This window comes from Passer domesticus, chromosome 13, assembly GCF_036417665.1.
Source record: "Passer domesticus isolate bPasDom1 chromosome 13, bPasDom1.hap1, whole genome shotgun sequence".
Lineage (NCBI taxonomy): Eukaryota > Metazoa > Chordata > Aves > Passeriformes > Passeridae > Passer > Passer domesticus.
This window is the reverse complement of record NC_087486.1, coordinates 6,208,063-6,228,786: the sequence shown is the minus strand read 5'-3', so window position 1 is coordinate 6,228,786 and position 20,724 is coordinate 6,208,063. Positions and strand designations below refer to the sequence as shown.

Here is a 20,724-nt window from a genome sequence, read left to right as displayed (position 1 = left end):
TGAATCAATCAAAATGTAAATTGGAGATAAACACCCTTCTAATTTAGGCATATTTAGTGGTGGCAGAGCATGTGCTTGAAGCTTTTGCCTCGTGTGCAGAACATGGTAGCACAGACAGTACTAGTTCTTTCAAGCCCTGTCATGCTTGTAATTACCAATACTTCAGGAGCAATTAAATTCCTCAGTCCTTGATCTAAATTGCAGTGAGAAAGATGGAGCAAAGGATGGCTTGTCTCCTGCAAAGAGTTTACAGGCTAAATAGGCCGTGTGGCACAGACATAAATACTTCAGTTTTAACCTTTATAGTGAATGATAAAATATTTGCCCATTGAGCATGAATGACTCAAAACCACCACCAGTCAATGCTGAGAGGGTTCTCACCATTCCTTGAGGATGCGTTTCTTGGTAGAAATAGTGGAATGATGATTCTCCTGTGGGAATTGGGAGTACTTTTGCCTAACAACTGAACAGTTCCCATGGACAAAGAGGAGCAGATTTTAGGCTGTTCTAACTCGTCCAGTCACTATTTTTCTTGGACCAGTGACTCAACATTAAGCCGTCTTCTTAAGAAAAGATGCTAATATTCCATAATATGGACATTACCTACTCACTCTGGATTTTTTGCAACAAGATGCATGGCTCTCACCTGCTTGAAGGGAGTAGTGGATTTCAGCATTAGCTCCCTGGTCCTGATCAAGGGCTCTGACTTGTATGACCTCTGTGCCCACCACTGCTGAGTCCAGCACTTCTGCTTCGTAATGGATGCTGCTGAACTGGGGAGGGTGCAGGTTGCAGCTGTCCACGTGGACGATGACTCGGACAAAGTTCCGCTTGATGGGGACCTCCTGGTCTCGTACCTGAACAGCAGAGAGAGAGCAGGAACAGTCACACCCAGGGACAAGCCAGTCTTGCCTGCACCATCTTCCAGGTAACTCACCAGCACTCTGACAGCAGTGGGTGTTTTACAATGGTACCAACCCCTTGTCTGGGAAAGAGCCTGGAAGTTTCAGCACCAAAGCTCAGCCTTGAATTTGAAACCAAACATTAACTATTACACACTGTGTTTTCTTTTGTAAGAATCCAGTGGCCCTCCTAAGAAGGTGGTTAGAGGAATGCAGGGTGTTAACTACATTTAGCTGTATAGTAAAAGTTAACACCCTCCTTTCCTCTTCCCCATTGTTCCAGACAAATCCTCCCTCAAAGACTAGAGCCACTTTTAATTTCTCCCGTGACCCATATATCCTGGACAAACTGGTGGACTCAGCAGGGCTTGGTCAGGACTCACCATCACTGTGAGGGTGTGCTGAGGCATGGGCTGGGAACTGAAGCCTTCTGCTGTTGTGAGGGCTCCACTGCCTGGATCCAGCTGGAAAAGTCTTGTGCTTTTGGGGTCCACACTGCCATGGATGGTGTAGATCAGCCCCTTTCCTTTGTCCTTGTCTGTTGCACTGACTCGGAGGATTTCTCTCCCTGAGGGGGTATCTTCAGGAATCCTCACCTCGTAATGGCTCTGAAGAAACTGGGGACGGTGCTGGTTGATGTCAATCACGTGGATAAATGCCTGTGGGCAAGACAGCACAGTGAGGGCAGCAAGTGGGCATGCAGCCATGTAAAATCTCAGCTACCAAGTCTTTTTGGGTGCTGACACTGGGTGCTTCTTGGGTTCCACAACCATCACAGTTTTCCAACTCTTGGAGCTTTGCCATCTGTGATGACCAGGAGAACCTTTGTCCTTCATCCCAAGGAACACCTGCTGTGCCTTCCCCTTTTGTGTTTTTCAGTTTGCTTCCTCTCCTTTTTCAAAATCTCTCCAGTCTGGCAAGGCATTCAGAGTGAACGTGCCTGCACTTGGCACGTGGGGAAACAGTCAGAGCCTGCCATGGAAAGCAGCAGTGGCTCAGCTGTGGTGCCAGCTTTGCTGCTGGCTGGTGCCTACACAGCAACCCCCATTATTTACTCAACAGAAAGCTGAGAGAAGGGGATGTTTGGTTAAAGAAGAGAGGGTCTGGCCTATCTCAAGAGAAGCAAGTGTGTGGAGAAACAAAATTTCTGTTCTACCCTTTTCAGCCAAGTTTTCCTCTCTGTATTGAACAGCACATGCTGGGAATCCTGAATCCTGCTGGGGAAGTCACTGCATTCTCCTGTGTGGTCTCCTACCCTGGCTGTCCTGACCCTCCTACTGATGTGCCTCCTGCATTTTAGGAAGCCTCAACCAAGTGTAATAATTTGCTTCCTTTAGCAAACCTGAGCATGCCATGGGGGTTTTACATGAGCAGGTTTCTTGACATCTGCTAGCGGCCTTGAGTGCCAAAATAAACGAAGGGATGAGATGCAAGGTGGCAGGGAATGCACACTAGGCAAGGTGGGGCTTTGTTTGTTTATTTGGAACAATACTTGAAGATAGTTGAGACATGTGGCCATCCATTAGCATCACGTTCCACAGGAATGGTGGAGCTCCTCACTCATCATCCCCCACAGTGAATTTCCCATGATAAGCATTACTGACAGGTGACTCACATCCTAGGTCTTCCTGTGCATTGAGGGCTGGATATTTGGCTGCTTCTTATGCATGGAGAGAATGACTAGTGAAAGATCATGCCCTGAACAACCCTCCTCAGGGTAGCAAAGATGGGCAAAATCTCGTGATTTTAGCTGGGGCTCAGGAACATGCCTGAGAGTAAAGCGCCTCCTTTTACCAGCTCTTACTTTATGTGAGAACTCAGAGCACACAGCATCTCTGCAGCTGCCCCACTCACTCCCTGGGCCTGACCTCACCTCTTGCAGATGGATTGTGCTGTACCTGGGCTAGCATATCCCAGGAACACCCCCTGCCATGGGAACACAGACCCAAGCCTGACCCAACCTCCCTTAAGATGTTGACCCAGAAGTGCTGCAACTCAGCCTGAGCAGCTGAGACCAAGTTGAGGTCTGAGGGTGGGAACTGCCACCCCAGCTTGGCTGGTGATGTGGATGTGTCCCTGTGGGCTGCCTGGGGTCAACAGGAAAGACCCAAACTCTCCTAGACCAGCTGTGTTTCCACCAACACAAAAACAATCTTAGCTTGGTTTAAGATCTTTGTACTGGAGTATCTTCCATTACACTGTCTCTGTGTAATGGAGGATCACAGTGTAAGGACATTCCTGTGCCTGGCACCTGATCCAGAGCTCAGCAGACCCAGAGGAAAGGTTCCCTTTGGCATATGCTCCCTCTCAACAGGGTCTCCACTAAAGAAAAAGCATTACCTGGGTTTTGATCGTACTGGACCCATCAGTGACTTCTACTGTGAGGTTATAGCTTGACTTCTTCCTTGCATCCAGGGGTCTTGCAATGACCATGCTGCCTGTACTCTTTTCAATGTCAAAATCCATGTCATCATCACCACCTGGGACGTGGGGGAGACAGGGAAACAGGAGGGCAGTTACAGTCAGCTAGATTAGGATAGTGCCACAGTAAGGCTTCTCCCAAATTTGGAAACTCAAAACAACATGTGATAGATAGATGCACCCAGGAGATGGGGAGGACAAGGCAAAGCTGGACAAAGGGATAGTCACAGATGGTGACAAAGGAGTGTGAAAAGGAAGATGAGGGGAACGAGAGAAGACAAGGAGGCGAGAAGGGGAAAGGATGCACTTATGCATGTGATGTCCTGGCTAGATTGGCACCAGGCCCATCTGAGCATTGATTTGTTTGCACAAGGTTTCCAGCCATGCACCATCACGGGCTCAGCATGGACCAGGGACCTGCTGGGTAGAACAGGGCTCTTGCTGGCTTCTGATTCAAGGTCACACTGTGGGCATATCAGCAATGGTCCTTGTCAGCCTGTGAGCTACCTGAACTCCCAACACTCCAACAGTTGGGGAGGCAGACGGTGCTTCCAGGGAGAGCAGAGCCTGGTGCCTCCAACCCAGATGGCTGAGGATTGCCAGGAACAGCAGGCCTGAGCAGCTCAGCAGCAGAAGGCTGTCCCTCACCCTACTGCTGCTCAGCCCTGGCATGGCAGCTCCTTTCTCATGCCTCGCTTGCTGGGGCCTGTTGGGCCCCTCTTGCACATTACACCCTGCAAAGCTGCTCTGAGATATGGAGAAGCTGAAACAGTTTCCTGTAATTTATCTCAGGTCTCAACTTCTTCCTTCCTGGCCACTGGATGCTCTGGATTTTGCTTTATTCAATTACCAGCTGGTAAAATCTTTGCTGGTTGTAAAATTATGTATCTTCCCTTGCTGGAGGAATGCAGTGCTCACCAGCCATCTGGACACTGCTCTCCTGCTGGGAAGGAGACACAAAGAAGCAGAGACAGAAGGAGAGAGACCCATGGATGTCCTTCCCTGAGAAAAGATAGAAGAGCTCCCTGTGCACAGTGCCAAATGGAAAGAAGAAGCCCAGGAAAGGAAAGAGATGAAGAGCAATGCTGTTTGTCAGAGTTTTTGCAGACTCCATCAATCCCAGTGACAGAGTGTTTGTGGTCTGGGGAAAGTGAAACTTTGAATGAGGTACTGAAGGATCCTGGATCTCTGCATCACCCCCTTGGTTGCCAGCTACCATTATGCTTTCCTCCCTTTGCAGGGAAAATAAAATCCTGTCCTTTTTCACCAGGACAGAAACCAAGAGAGCCTTCAGCATCACTTGGAACTCTAGGAACTGGGAAAGATGAGGTCAAGCTATGCTCCAGCACTCAGCAGGGAAATGATGGGATAACTGTCAGAGGAACAGTGTTAATTCTGCAGACCCAAGCAGACACTACTAATACCAGATAAACCTTGCACTGATATTGTCTTTCTCCTTGTAGTGCTGTATCTCTTGTTGGTTAATTGTATTTATACACCATTATCCCCTAACACAGTAAGGGGAAAAACTATTCACTTGCCCAATTAAGGCTTTGTCTGACAAGGGCAGGCCCTGCAGGCAGTACCAGGAAAGGCTGTGCAAGATTGGGGCACCACTTCAAAACATCAAATTACAGGAGCACAATTGGCCCTTGTTGGTAGGACCAGTTCTGCACACGCTGCCTGGAGAGTCCCCTGGGGTGACAGCCCACATCCCCTGTGAATCCCGTGTCTTAAAGGAGGCCCTAGAGTTCCACATTCCGTGTCTAAATCACCCCTGGGATGTGGCAAGGAGGAAGGGAGAGCCCCACAAGTCAGGGCAGACCAAGTCTTTGAGGAATGCTTCCTTCCCAGTTCCCTGCTCAAGACTCAGCATGGAGGGAGATTCGGGGGGTATCTGTAACACTCAGCCACACACCTGGATCCTTGCAGGCAGTTTTAACAAAACCAGCAGTGTCACTTGATTCCCAGGAGGAGCTGGCACTGGCATGCCCTGCCTTTCATGCGACATCAGAGAACACCTCAAACACAGGCAAGTTCCAGATTGTCATTAAAAATGCGTGTTGGGTAATTGCACTTGGCACCAGAGGCCTTGGATGGGCAGCTTTGTCTAATGGCTGTTTAAACCTCCGGCTGCCTGTGAGAAAGCTTTCCCCTTAGCTCACCTACACCTAAAGCAAACAATTCCATTAGCTCAGGCATGCGAGCGCTGAAAGCCAAGGGAGCCAGAGCAAATGCTCACAGACACTGCTGCCCTGCTCTGATTCCTGTGCCTCACCTGTGATATTAAACCACACTTGGCTGGGGCCCATCTCGATGCTGATCACTCCCACCATGTGGTTCACAGGATCCGTCTCCATCACGGCGAAGTTGAAGTGGGGTTCATCAAAAGCCAGAGGCTCTGAGGAAGGGCCGGGCCGGGCGACCCAGCTGATGTGGAGCCTCACGTGGGAGGAGAGCGGGGGGCTGCCGCCGTCTGTGGCCTTCACCTGCGCAGGAAGGCACATGCACCCAGGGAGAAAGATGAGTTAGCTCATGGGAGCTCCATGGATAGCTCCTTCTCCCATCCACTGGGAGTTTCAGCTACCAGTGTGCCCAAAATCCCATGAAACAGACCCTGAGCCAGTGGCCCATGCTCTGGCTGCTTCCAAGGCAGAGCCACGCAACCCAAATTCCTCTTTATCATCAAGTAGATTTGCAAAGCCCTATCCATAGCAGAGACCTGGATCACAAGCCTTGTGGCAAGAATCCACAGACTGTGGGAAGGCTTTGAACCCACATCCAAACTCCACGGCCTGATCAGGATGCCATATAGAGGCATGATGGAACACAGAGACTGTTCAGGTTTGGGTCCACATCCATATGGGATCATGGATCACTTTATTCCCCTCTGAAGGTAGGCTGGACAGTGAATTTTAAATTTATTGTCCATTTTTAATAGCTTCCTACCTTCTGCACTTCCCATCATTCCCTCCCACTTTCTCTCCTTCTTAACAATTTGCCTTATACTTTCACTGCTGCACTCTCTTAATCTCTTTCACCTTTTCTGTTTCTGAACCCTTTTCTCTCTTTCCCTCCCCACCTGTCTCTCCCCCCACCAGCTCTTTGTTTCCCTCTCCTCTCACCGTGAGTATGTTGTATTCAGAGGCAGGAAAAGCTTTCCTGGAGAAGACCGTGCCAGTTGTGGGGTTGATGGTGAAGACGCCCTCCTCCTCCTCCTCGATGGTGTAGGTGATCTGGCTGTTCTGGCCCTGGTCGCGGTCGGAAGCGATCAGCCTGTACACGGGCAGCGGCGTCTCCGAGGCCTCCCTCTCGGGGAGCTGCACCATGAACAGCTTGTGGGGGAAACTGGGAGGGCTGTCGTTGGCATCCAGGACCTGGATCACGACTCTGCTGGTGGACTTCAGGGCTGGCTCTCCGTTGTCAGAGACAGCCACCTGTCAGCAGGGAAAGGGAGGAGGTGACAGGGCTCTTGGGTAACCTAGAGTGTGACCAGCCAGCCTCCATCCTGGTGGGCAAGGACTCAGCCAGGGGGTTTTGGGTGGGTCTGCATTTGTATCTCAGCATTTTCAAAGGCACTGCTCCCCTCTGCAGGGCAAAGCCTGCTGGCTGCAGCTGGCAGTGTGCAGGGCCTGTCCATGCAGGGGAGGGTCAGGCTGGTCATTAGAGATCACACATCTGAAAACATCTGTACTGCAATGGCTTGGCCAGGTACCAGCCATCCTCACCCTGCCCTGCCTGGGCACGCTCCCAGCATGTTGCACTGCAGACAGAAATGATAGACCTCGATAGACTGAAAAACCTCCAGATGCCTCTGATGGGAATAGTCATAGCTGTGAGCAGCTGGGGATGGGGGCTGGTGAGCAAAGCTACACAGCAATATCTGATACCATGAGATAAATGAGGGTGGATTTCTCTGGCTTGTTCTTTCCCCCATGATGTAGAAACTATCCTGCTAGAGGACACTTCCAGTCCTCTTCCTGCATTCCCACAGCTTCCAGAACAGAACTTTTGCTCCAGTCCTCAGCAAGAAAATAATAAACCCTGCAGTACTGCTGCAGCTGTCTCTTGGGTTAACACACACCATTTAATTAAGTTTCCCAGCAGTTGGGAGCTGATGGGACGAGATTCTTTCTCTGTGCTCCAACTTGCAAGGAAAGCCCTTTGAGGACTTAATACACTTGTAGGTAAATAAAGCTAATTACAATCATCATTACCCACCTCTAGGATATGTTCAGCCTTGTATTCTCGATCCAGCTGCCGTGAAGTCGTGGAAATCAGACCTGCCAAGAAAGAAACCCTTTGAGCTCCAAGACTCAGCATGCAAGAAAAGCCAGGGCTGATCAGATCCCTGAATGCCCAAAATCAGCCTGCCCACCTGTCCTGTTTCAGGCTCCCTTTGTGATCAGAGGAGAAAGACAGATACCCCCAGAGGGTAACCCATCCCCTCCCAGCCTGAACACCTCTGTGGAGGTGTTGCTGCTGCTCTCTGATCACAGAGACCACGGAGGAGGGGGAACACCTACCAGATGCCTGCACCAGTTGAGGGTTGGCAAGGCATTAGGTGAGAAAAGCTGCAGGACCATGAAAACAAAACTTTTCTTATGCCTCTAAGTAAGAAACATTCTGCATGTGCTGGCACAAGTCTGGCCTCTTAACAAGTCTCTTAACAAGTCTCTACTCCTGTTTTTCCTCTGCTGAACCCTGCTCTTTGTAATTTACAGTGTTTTGACAAAAGTTTGTCTTCTGTCTTGGGAAATACCCTCTACTCAACTGCTAGAACAAATGCATTCAGGCTAAAAATAAGGTACAGTCAAAAATAATGTTGGTATGTTATTTAAGCCTTGCTGAGACACAGGGTGAGTCCTCCAAAAATTGCAAGATTTGAGGGATTTCTGAAAAATACACAGTAGTTTAACCACAGGGAATAGGCTGGATGCAGGAGAGAAAAATTTTCGCTATAATAAACAAGAGTTGAAACAAAATAATCATAATTGTCCCTTTTGGGCCTGTCACTGACTAAGCTGAGTAGATGCAAGTGGAAAGGATGGAGTTGAGGCTTCTGTTTCCATGTCTGGTTTCATAACAGTCCTTGCTGAGTGCCTTGACGCTTCACTTTTGGGGAAAAGCATCTCAAGATCATTTTACAACTGCTTTACCAACAATGGAAATTGTATATGTAATATTTGACCTCCTGAAAGTCATCAAGGCTGACACATGTGAGTGTTTTTGTCCACTCCTAGTTATCAAGGTCTCTCTCTTCCCTGTGAAAGGAAGTTCTTCTTCTTCACACCAACAAAAGGCAGGCTGAATTTTCCTGAGCACAGCAAGCACTGACAGAGGTTCATTCATGCTACCCTGGGAAATGCTTTGCACGGGATGCCACGTGCGTGTGCAGTGGTGTGAGCACGTGCACTTGTGTGCCCTGAAAGACCTGTACACGCCAGCTGCATGAACCCATCTCAACTCTCATTTCTGGTGCAAAACCAGACAGCTTTAATTAATAGTGCTGTCTTCAGGTGTACCATAGTTTTTGTGTATGTCTGTCTGAGCATGACAGGCAGGAGAAAATTTCAAATGGCTGCAGGAAACACGAGGCAGCTGAAGGAGGGAGCAAGGAGCAGCTGCTTGGAACGTGACTCTTGTTCACAGTTTCCACTTGTTCCCTGGGATTATTCACATTTGGCACCAGCTATGGTGCTAAACATTTATTTGATGCCTTTACAATCATAAATCAACACTCCTTAATGTGTTACGACAGGATGGCTTGAAAAATTGTGTTTGCTTGTCTGTCATAGTGGTTTTTTTTCTCTTCCTAATCATCCTTTTAACATCTCAGCAGGTGAAGAGGACTCAGCAGAGAGCCCGCTGGCTGAGGAGCTTTTAAAACTTTCCCAGGTTAGTGAGAGCTTGTATGGCTCCATTAGCAGCAAAACTCATGGAAATGCTCTCCTAAAGGGGGCCTGGAGAAGGAATTGCAGCAGCAGCTCACTGAGATCTGTGATGTTCCTGTCCTCACTACCTACAAGTTGGCTACTGAGCCCAGAACTCCAGCTACTTCAGGGAATGCTTCATAATTTTGGCCTAAAAAGCCCACAGGACACACAGATATTGAAAACAGACACCCATGTACACGCTGATGATGCTTCTGGTTTATCAGATTCCAAAATCCAGCTGCAGCAGACTAACACCTTGCTTGTAGTGGATTACTGCATGCCAGCTGATGGAAGGGAACTCAACCACTCCAAAGTAACTATCTGGATTTGCTTGGCCACACCCTGAAATTCTTCCGTGACTCAATGAAAAAAATGAAAGAAAGCAGGATCATAGCTCAGCTTTCTAGTGCTGGAGAAGGAGGACTGTTGTGAAGGCAGATGAACTGGAATTTAATGGCACTCTAGAATGTCTGTATCACTGAAGATGCTCGTATCTCCCGGGGAGTAAGAGCTGACTCTGCTCTCTATCACATAACCTGTGCTGTATCCCAGCTGGGAGTCTCACCAGCTGGAAGTTTTTTGGTTTATCTTCACATCTGCTGAGCCACAAGGCAAAGAGTTGACTTCTCCTCCTGACCCCAGGCAAACTCTGTCCCTTACTCTATGCCCAACCACTGCTCCTGGTTCCCCCCTCTGGAGCCAGTTACCACTCTGCCCTGGGATCTGAAAGGCCTTGTGGTTAATTAATTAGGGTTAATCACCCTAATTCCCGTTTGGAGCCGCGGTGCTGGGCGGTGCTGAGATGCACACACTGACAGCAGTGTTCACACGGCCACGGAGCGCCCGGAGCTGGGAGATGGACACTGACCCGGCTCCTGAGAGAAGCTGGCTGGAATTAATGCACAGTTTCATTTGTTGCTGCTTGGTTATACACCCTGTGAGGCCAGAGGGCTAAAATGCAATTGGAGGCTGTTATTAAAGGGGAACTGCCATCAGTTTTTGTGGCCTGGGGACACAGTTCCTTGGTTCTTTCTGCTGTCCCCTACAAGGCCTGGGAAGTGCATGCTTTGTTTTAATGAGTGTTTTGTGTGTGCGTGTGCGTGTGTGTGAGTTATCAGTACCCTGCCCTCCTGGAAAACCCCATCCAGCCTGTCCCATGGGACGTGTGATGGAGTTGAGTGGGTGTCCTTTATTTGTGTTCTTGCATGAAGCTCTGATGGTTTCTGCTGAATCCTACAGAGACTGAACAACACTGTCAAAGGTCTTAATTGCACCTGGCTAATTAGCCAAGCTCTGCATTCAGGGAAGGTCCAGGAACAATGCCTTCTGTTGCCTGCATGCAGGGAGACATAGACTGTGCTCCAGCAGCCTGTCCACACACAGCAAGGAGAAAGCATTGTCTGCCTCTCTCCTGCTTGCTGCCTGCAAAGGGCAGAGAGGAAGGCTGGTCATGTTGGAACAAGAGCACCAGAATTACCAGGGCACTGTTGTCAGGGAACAAAAAATAATAATAACTTCTGCTGGCAAGAACAGGGCTGGGGTGGAGGTTGCTGGCCCCCTGCCCTTGCTGCAGGGGGGAAAATCTAAGATAGTTAAAATAGCCAAAATCAGGTTTGCAGGCACTGAGGGTTTCACAAGAGCTTGAGAAGGGAAGAGGTTGTCCTCCTAAAACCCTCTTACTCTTGTCTTACTCTTACTCTTTCTCTTGTCTTACTTTGTTTCCTTCTTCTCTTACCACCCCAACTCTTGTTCTGACCCCACTGTGCACCACTCCTTGCTCAGCTGTGTGTTAGGTTGATTTTGGGGAGCAGCCATGCAACCATCTCTCGGGCCTAAAGAGCAGGATGTCCTTCCTTGTAGAGAAGTCTTTCCTTGCAGGGAACCACAGGCATCCTGGGGAAGCCAATGGATACTGTCACAGCAGGAGAGACACCAGAAGAACAAGCACTAGATAAGAGCTGGAGACAAATGATCCAAAGTAAGAGGATTCTCCAAAGAGCCTTTCAGCAGGATGAATGGCTTTGTCCTGACTCCTCCTGCCACAGCCTCCCACTTCCTCCTGGTCCTGTCTGGACTCAAACCCCCTTCACATCAAATCCTGAACACAGCAAGGTGAAAACTTTTCCAGCAGAAGAATACCCCAAGCCCTGCTGTCTGCCCATCTCTCCATGTCTCCCACAAACACTGCTCCACACCAGCTGCCAGGCTGGGCTGGAGAGATTCCATCGCCCATGGCACAGAGCTTTCATCTTGGTGCACAGTTTTGTTCCCTCTTCTCATTAGCCTTTCATGTATTTTCCTCCTTTTTTCTCCACCCTCTTTAGAGAACTGAGAGCTTGGAGATCTTATAGCCTTTCTGTGGTAGTTTGGGAATGCTGGAGAAGCCCAGGACAGTTATCATGGCTGCTCCTGGCTCCCCTGTAAGACTTCAGGAGAAGTCAAGGGGCCTTGCTGGTTATGTCTCCACTGGTCAATCCATGCCATGTCAAGGCACTGAATCAAACACACAACCAGGACCCGAATTAGGTTACTTGCAATAGTGTGTCACTCTGCTCTAAATGACTTTCCAGGGCTATTCTGCAGGGTTATTCTGGGTGTAGATACACCTGTTGCAGCAGCACATCAGGACCTTCATTCCTATTAAGACACAGGATGAGAACGAGCTTCCTCCTCCTCCTCTGCCTTTGCCTAGAGGCCACTACCAGAAATGTCCAACCTAGGAGAGACCCAGGCTGACCTCTGGCCCTCCTGTGTCCGGGATTATTTCAGTGCCAGTGTGACTTATCTCTCTGACAATGACCATGTGGGATAGGTGAAAAGGAGATGTCTTGATCACAGTCTTCTGCCCTGCAGTGGGATAACTCTTTTTTTTTAATACAATCCTGCACTAATGGGGATGACAGCAGCTCATCTTCCAGCACTGCACTACCAAGCTGAGACCAAAGATTATTGTTTTATTCTACTTAATGGAGCAACTAACCTGCAGAATGAAAATACTATTGGGTTTCCAAAAGGCTGCCTAGGGCCCTGAACGTTAGACAGGCTGTGATATTCCTTCTGGCAGCAGCAGCAAATGACTTCTCTTTAGATGCTGTAAACATGAGAGTGTAACTGCTCAGTTTATGCCAATGTTCACAGGCAATTATAGGTTCTTTTGGGTGACATGCAAGTAAAATAATGGATAACCGAATCCTCATCAGGCTTGGAAGCAGGACCTTAAACAACCTCTAAACTCAGGGTTTAAAGAAGAGACTTCCAGCAACTGTCCAAGAGATAAGATCAGCCCATGGGTTTGTTTCAGAACTGACAAACTTATCACTCTTCTCATGCAAATCACCTGAGTACAGGCAGAGATGGAGAGATGACTCATACCTGAGAGAGCTTTTTTTGTCTAAGATGGCGATTAATGGGATGGCTCAGAGGTGAGGTGTCTCATTAGCAAACATTTGGATTTTGCCAGAGTCACTCATTTTGCTAAGGAACAGCCTTGGATGGTGACTTTGCACTCAAATGGGGCTGAAAGCTCTGCCTGCAGCATAAAGGCTGCATTTCCTGCAGGGTGCATGGCTGCTCAGCTGAAGAGGGGAGCCAGCTTGGTGTCCTGACATCCATCCTGCTCCACATCCCATCAAAAAGGCAGTGGTTTTATGCAACAGGGCTTCTGAATGAACATTTCTGCAGAACCCTGCATTGTGCAAGCTGTCCTGGAGCTGGATTGTGCATGGCTGTTTGGATTATGTGGGAAAGTTGGATGCAGAGCAATGTCCTGACCAGGCTAAAAAGCTTCTGGCAGCACAGACAGCTACAGCTGTGGGCAGCACATTTAGCTGACATCTCCAGGTGCATTTATACAGTGCCATGTAAATACACCCTGTGAGGTTCTTGTGACAAAAAGATTTTAGTATTTCATAATAATAATAATTTCCTTCTTCCATTCCCCTCCTAGCCAGCTGTAGAGCACTGCCAGAGAGCCATCACACCACTGGAAACATGCAGCTGAGAGCAGCTCTAGCTTTTTTCAATGCATCCAGCTCCTCATCTGAGAGCAAGCTTCCACCCCGCTGCAGTAGCTGAACTGCTTTTATCATCTCCAGGAGATCAAAGTCATGCAATTAATCCTCTCCCATACTCAGGCTCTGTGCCCTCCCTTCCCTCTTCTCCCAGGAGCTGATGGCATGAAGGGCTCGGCACAGTTTTCCCTGCCAGACTGGCCCAATGTCAGCTCCGCTGGGATAGTTTGAGGAAGCTGTTTACACAAAACATCAGCGGGTTTTTGATGGCTCTGGAAGATCTGGTAAATAATCCTCAGATGAAAGATATAGTCTAGGAAGATGGCAGAAGAGGCTTACTACACTTACTACATTAATAGTGCTGGAGAATGGGTGGAGCCTTTAAGTGCAGTGGAATTCATTTTTGTTAATCCTGCCTGGGTCTGTGTCAGGAACAGTCACCTCCAGAAGGGTGTTCCCTGGCTCAGGCTGTGCAACAGTTGTTTAGAAGGGGAAAGATTAAAAGAAACTGTTCAGGGCTTTGAAAGCAGCACATTTGTGTCATTCTAAGAGCCATCTGGATGCAAATCACAGCCCTCAGGTCGAGGGTTTCAATCCTCAGACTCCCCACAGAGTGTATTTGGAGACTGGGACTTTTGCTGCAGCAGAAAAGTGTGACAAAGGCAGCTGTGTGGGCTGTTTATATTGAATATGTAACATCCTCTGGGCACTTGGAAGCCTCAAAAACAGATGCTGAGCTGGGTCAGTCTTACCTGTAATGAGGTTAATGGTGAAGAGTCCTTGAGCATTTCCAGTTAGGATGTGAAAAGTCAGTTTTCCCTCTGAGCTGGAGTCTGGATCAAAGGCATCAAGCTGAAGGACCGATGTGTTTGGTGGGGAATTCTCCATCACAGAGGCATAGAAGACAGGTCTGGACATCTGAGGTGGGTTGTCATTGGTATCAGCGACTTCAATATAAATTTCAGTCACAGAAGACAGAGGAATTGTTCCCAGGTCAAGGGCCAGCACAGTCAGCCAGTAGTGAGATGTTCCCTCTCGGTCGAGTGATCCTATGGTCCGTATGGTGCCTAGGAAAAGAACAGGGAGTGTTTTTGAGGGATTTAAACAACTCAGACCACTTAGTTCTTGATGACAGAGCAGTCTCAAGTCTGCTTCCTGCTCTTGGCTGCACACACAAACTCTCACACCCTGAGAATGTGTGAGGGGCTTGTTTTTGCTGAGGTTAATTTTTGGTATACAAGTGATAGAGAAGACCTTGGAATTTTGGGGGAGGACAGACAGTGATTTGCTGTTATTTTAAGGAGAAAAACCCCTGCTTGCTCCTACCCAGATCCAGGGGTAAATTAGTAAATCCCTGCACAATCAAGAAAGGCTTGAACGCACAGAACATTGTAAACAGCCAGGCCAAACACAGCAGGTAGCTTAAGCCTTCAAGGGACACTATTAATTGAAGATGTCCTTACCTGTGTCCTTTTCAATGTGGAAGACAGACAGGCCAGTGCCTTCTCGGAGGAAATACTGAACCTCTCCATCTTTGCCCCTGTCGATGTCCTTGGCTGTGACCATCATCACCGAGGTGCCCTTAGGGCTGTTCTCCTGCACCCAGCCTTTGAAGACAAAGGAGGCAAAGCGTGGTGGGTTCAAGTTCTCGTTGACATCTATGACGTTCACTTCCAGGTGGCAGAGGGAAGAGCGAGAGAAGGGCTTCCCTCCGTCACTGACCTGCACGGTTAGATTGTAAGAGTCCCTCTTCTCATAGTCCAGCTCCTTCTCCAAACGGAGCGCCCCGGTCAGCTTATCCACATGAAACATCATCTCCTCATTGTTAATGAGGCTGTACCTCACCTCCCCACCAGAGCCAGCATCAGGGTCAAAAGCTTCCAGAAACAGGAGAATGGTCCCCACGGGCAGGTCTTCGGGGACCTTCACGCTGTTGAGGGCTGGGAGGCACTGAGGGGTGTTGTCATTTACATCCTCCAGAGTCACAATGAGGTCTGTAACAGAAAACAGCTGGAAGCCTGTTTTGGGCTGGTCCCTAGCTTCTATTTTCAGCACATAGCAAGGCCACAATTCTCTATCTAGAGCACCTGTAACTGTCACTTCTCCAGTGACACTGTTAATGGCAAACTTGTCCGTGGGGGTTAGGAGGGAGTATTTCACTCTCCCATTGTCATCTGTATCAGCATCTTCTGCTTTCAGTTGAGCTATTGTTGTCCCTGCTGCTACATGTTCTGGTATTGCCACCCAATAGGCACCTTGAGTGAATTTAGGAGTATTATCATTGGTATCCAACACATTCACAGCCAATAGTTTCCAAGACGATTTTTGTGGTGTGCCAAGGTCATACACAGTAATGTTGAGAATGTAGAAGCTGGTTTGCTCATGATCTAAAGGAGAAAGGACTTGAAGGAGACCCAGTTCCAGGTCAATTGTAAAGCAGCTGTCATCGTTTCCATCTGAGATCACATAAACCAATTTTCCATTAAAACCAGTGTCAGGATCAAGGGCTGAAAGGTCAGCAATAGTTGAGTTGATGGGAACAGTCTCTATGATATCAATGGATCGTGGAAAGCTGTCATGAAACTTAGGAGCATTATGGTTTATAAGGTGCAAGTTCAGAGATGTTTCATCATCCTGCCCATGGCCTTGAGACTGAGACTCGATGGAGTGTATGATGGTTTCTGTCAGTTGCTTCAAGACTCCTGTTTCCTCACACTGCATTTTGACAGGGAGGCCTTGGCTGACCACAGTGATGTTTACAGATGTTGGCAAAGCATAGTTCTCTCCGTCTGTTGCAGTTATTTTCAAAGAGTAGAAAAGTGGCTGTTCAGAAGGAAGATCTCGCAGAGATATTCTAAGGGATATTACTCCAGAGATGGGATTCAGTTCAAAATGCTGTAAGTCGTTGCCAGACTTGATTTCGTACTTGATATGCTGCAGCTCATCACTGTCGATTGCAGAGACCGTGGCCACAGGGCTCCCAACTGGAAAGTCCCGTGGGATGGTGCCACTGCAGCTTGCCTTCTCAAACACAGGAGCGTTGTCATTGACATTGCTCAGCGTCAGGGACACGTACACCTCAGTCTCATGGCGGAAGGGTGAGCCCCAGTCTGACGCCCACACTCGCACGTGGTACCATCTCTGCATCAGCTCGTAGTCCATCGACTTGGAGGTGGAAATGACACCAGAATAGGGGTCAATGACAAAGGGAACTGATTTCTGGTTGGCTATGCTGTAGGTGACAAAGCCGTTGTCTCCTTTATCTTCATCTGTAGCCCTTACTGTTAAGACACTGGTGCCAGGAGGAACATTTTCATCAAAGGCCCCGTGGTATGAAGACTGAGTGAAACTTGGAGCGCGATTGTTGCAGTCAGTGATGTCAACAATAACAGTCGTAGATGTGTGACTGTTACTGCTTGTAACTTCAAGCTCAAAACTAGACTGCTCATGGAAGTCCATTGCTCTGACTGTAGTTATCAGTCCAGTGTGAGGATTGATCTTAAAGCTTGTGCTGTCAGGAGTTGGTCTCAAAATGTATTTAAGATTTGGGACAGCTGGTGTGATCTTCACCATAACAACTTGGCTTCCAGCTGGGGAAAATTCACTGAGCTGGACCCGGTACACTTCTTTCTCAAACCTGGCAGAAACATACTTGGAGGGAGGTATGTGGACAACTCTGACAGGAGAGAACAGTGGTGGCTTGCTCTTGTCCTTGGCTTGCACACTGAGGTTGAAACCAAACGGGTAAAGTAACCAGTTTATCTCTTTGTTTGACACAATCATGAACTCAGTGCTCCCAAAGTAGGATTTGATGGCTTTGAAATGTCTTCCCGGATCTCCATCCACAAACTCAACTGAATCAATCCCTGCTTCTGAGTCACCGCTTTCTACAGAGAGAGTTGCATAGATAAAATCTTCGTCTGAGTCAGGTGATGTCACCTTCACCGAGGAGATAGAGGGGGGTTTCCTGGCAGATGGCTCCACTTGGATGGTGAGACTAGCCAAGTTCCCAAAGCCATTCCCCTCCGTGATCTTTCTCATTCTGTCCACAGCCAAAACCTGCAGGTTATGCCTGCCTCGATGGGTGCTGTTCAGCCTGCCTGTGACCATAACTGCCCCCGTGGTGGGGTGCACACTGAATAGGTTGGACTTGGTGTTGAGTTCATAGTAGAACTCAGCGTTCTGGCCAGCGTCAGCGTCAGTGGCACTGAGCCTGCTGACCACTGTTTTTAGAGGAGTGTCTTCTCTGATGGACACTTTGTAGGAGGGGGGTGAAAAGAGAGGTTTCAAGTCATTTCTGTCCAGAATATGAATCAAGACTTTGGCCCAGGCTTCGTAAGCAAAGGTGCTCTCTGTGGCCTTGATTATTAACATGTAACTGTCTTTGACCTCACGGTTTAAAAGTGCTGTGTTGCTGCTCCTGGTTCTTATTCTCAAGAAGCAGAAATCCCCAATCACGTGCTCCTCTGTTTTAAACAGACCAGTGCTGTCCCCAGAAGCTATTCTGTACCTGATGTCCCACTCAGGGTCTGTCTTGTAAATACCCATTTTGGCGTAGCTCTCCACGTAGGTCTTGGGGGCTGAATTCTCATAGATGGTGGCATTGTAGAAGAAGTGAGTGAAGTGCAGAGGGGAAGTGCTGCCCTTCTCACAGCTAGCTTTGTGGACCACACAATGCATCAGGAAAACTGCAACACTCAGGAAGTGACTCCTGATGGAGACTTCCATGGTGCGGTGTCTCCTTGAGCCCTGCAGGTGTCAAAGGAAGAACATTGGTAATTCTCATTAAGGTCAGTGTGCTACAGATAAAAGTCTGCAAGGGCTCAGCCTCGCCTCCCTGCTCTGTCTACCCTGACCTTTATTGATAAAATTGTTAGCTCAGCCCTTCTTCCCTCTGTCCCAGTGAGAGATCTGTTCTCCCACACCCCCACACAGGCTCAGATTTCTTCACTTTCTCTGCTTCAGTTTCTGTCTTTATAGAGGGCAAAATCTGCTAAGTCATGCATAATGCTCTGATCGGGCTGACTTGCTATTCTGTGAACAATCTCGCCCTCCCTTCATTCTGCTTTCTCCTAAGTCAAACAGCATACCTACACTATCCATCCCCAACCCAAACTCCCTCTTGTTTTGTTTCTCCAGCCTCCCTTCTCCATCTTAAGTTTTCTCTCACTGAGAAGTATCTTCAAGAGTCAAAATATAAACTGGTTTATGTGCCTGTCTGTGGTTGTCTTCCTTTTTCTCTCCCTGTGCTACAGAATGTGTTGTCCTTCCCCAGCAATGATGGGGAACACAGGCCATGTTGTAAAAATTCCTTCTGAATGTGCAGTTCCACGACGTGGCCTTTCCAACAGCTTTCTCTCACTTTCTAGTCAAGCTCTGTCTCAATCACCTCAAAGTTCTTCTAATTCACAGGCCTGACCCTGCTGCCTCCTGAAGGAGCAGGTTTCCAGCTACACTTTGCCCATGTCACCCTCATCCCTTGAGTAATCTCTCTGGCTGCTGCCTTCTCATGGCAAAGCCCCAGGGTCAGGATTCCTGCGGAGGATCTGCTGTCCATGACCACCTGCCATCAGCTTCCTTCTCCAACAGCTCCCCAGCAGCTCCACGGTTTATCTCTGTGAACCAGGTGTATCAAAGGAGGAACTGGGCAGCACACATGTGATTAACACGGATGTAACTTTATTAGGGAGCTTTGCAGAGCTTGTTAAAGGATCAAGGCCTGTTCTTTTCAAAAGCTAAGTGCATGCTGCTGTGTGTGCAGTTAGGGGTTGAAACCAGGGATAAGCTAAATATAGGTGCATATATTTCTCCTAGATATCCTAGGAGATCTTTATCTAGAACTGTTTCTTCCTGTTTTAAATTTAAATTATATATCAAGTACCTGCCAGTCATTTGGCACATTCCTAATTTAAACAGGGAAGACTTGTTTTTCCAGACACTTTTTCAAGACTCATCTCTTTAAGAACCAGAACTAGTTCAATTTGTATGTCAAGTTGAATTTTAGGAACAAATTGTTAGATCCTAACTAAGTGTCATATTCTCTCACTGAGCTATCTAATTACTGATAAATACAAAGCTGTATGTTTCATAATTGCTTCAAGTCCTTTTCTCCTTGGTAAATAGAAGCCAAACATCCAAAAAATCTCTCTGTGGCCATTCCTTTTTGAGACAAATGCTCTGAAGCTGAAGTCAAACTACCAGAAGTCGGAGAGAAATGAACACAATTCAGTTTTGACAGCTTTTCACGCCATCATTTCACTTCTAGGAAACACAACATAATCCCAAATGTCCTTCAAATTAAAGAAAAACTTGGAGGGCAGAGATGGGTGACCCAGAAAGGCATGTGGCTCCTCCTGAGAAGCTGAAAACCATGCTCCTAAAAGCTCTGCTTGTTGCTCGTTACTTAACAGCTCTCCAGAGCTGTGCAGCATGTAGGGACTTGCCTAGAGCTACTCCCTTGCAGCACTTTCAACTGCTGAACCTGGAGAGGAGACGTGGGCAGGCTGCGCACGCGGGGCCGCGAGCGCTGGGAGCGGGGCACTCCACACAGCCCAGAGTGCAGCAGAACAAACCAGCAGCCGACCCAGGGCTGCTCCACCAACAGCAGCCTTAATGAATCCCATCGCTTTGTATCTGGGCTAATTGACTTTTTAATTGAATTGTACTCAAACGGCAATGTGAACTCATCTCTCATAAGACATCAGAGAAGCCACAAAAGCAGAGACGTTATGAACTCCACAACCACAAGAAAAGCTGGATCCAGAGCACATGCCTTCCTGGGCACCAGCAATTCAATATGGGAGGATAACCTTGAGCAAGGAGTGGGTTTTCTGGCATTTAACAAGATGCAAGCTTTCGTCTGAATCTCTCCTGGAATGCACTTAACCTTCCTCTTCCCTGTGTATTTCCTGACATCTAAGAAGGGCTTCACTTAACAGTGTTTCTTTTCCCCTCTGTATTAGCAGGGTTTTACTTCTCTGTCCAGATAATTATTTTTCAAAACCTATTGTGACCTCAATATTTCTTAGAGCTTTACTCTCAATTACAAGCTGGACTGAAAGCAATCAACGGCTTCAGCAGTTATGATGAGGGATGGAGAGTGACTATGCATGTGGGGCATGAGGCAGAAGCCTCATTTCCTCTGCAAATGATCTGAAACTTTGAAAGACACAGTCAAAACTTGGGGGGGAATTGTCCAGGAGGCATCACCATCAGCTTTTCAAGAGCTTCTCTTTGTGTCAGGACCATGCTCAGTTGAGCAGTATCACAGACAATCTGTGTCCCCTGACAGCAACTTCCCACCCTGGGCCTGGAATTCATCCCCTATGACCTGCAGCTGCAGTTCCTCCTCTGGTACGCTGCACTGGGAAGCAATCATGCTCTGAGGGTCCTGTTTCTCTTTCTCTAGCATGGCTTTTGTGCAATTTGGAGTGTGAGAGATCTCCCAGGAGATGA

General features: G+C 48.1%; 1 protein-coding gene across 1 annotated transcript in view; it reads right to left on the bottom strand.

Moving 5' to 3' along the window:
* FAT2 (FAT atypical cadherin 2) overlaps window positions 1-20,724 on the bottom strand; it is a 56,380-nt gene that overhangs the window by 26,775 nt on the left and 8,881 nt on the right. The window contains exons 2-9 of the mRNA XM_064387409.1: window positions 14,733-18,018; window positions 14,022-14,336; window positions 7,545-7,606; window positions 6,449-6,760; window positions 5,602-5,812; window positions 3,243-3,382; window positions 1,286-1,561; window positions 647-857 (exon numbers count right to left, since the gene is read on the bottom strand). Coding sequence (XP_064243479.1) covers window positions 647-857; window positions 1,286-1,561; window positions 3,243-3,382; window positions 5,602-5,812; window positions 6,449-6,760; window positions 7,545-7,606; window positions 14,022-14,336; window positions 14,733-17,997 — 4,792 coding nt within the window. The 5' untranslated portion in view covers window positions 17,998-18,018. The remainder of the gene's footprint in view (window positions 1-646; window positions 858-1,285; window positions 1,562-3,242; window positions 3,383-5,601; window positions 5,813-6,448; window positions 6,761-7,544; window positions 7,607-14,021; window positions 14,337-14,732; window positions 18,019-20,724) is intronic.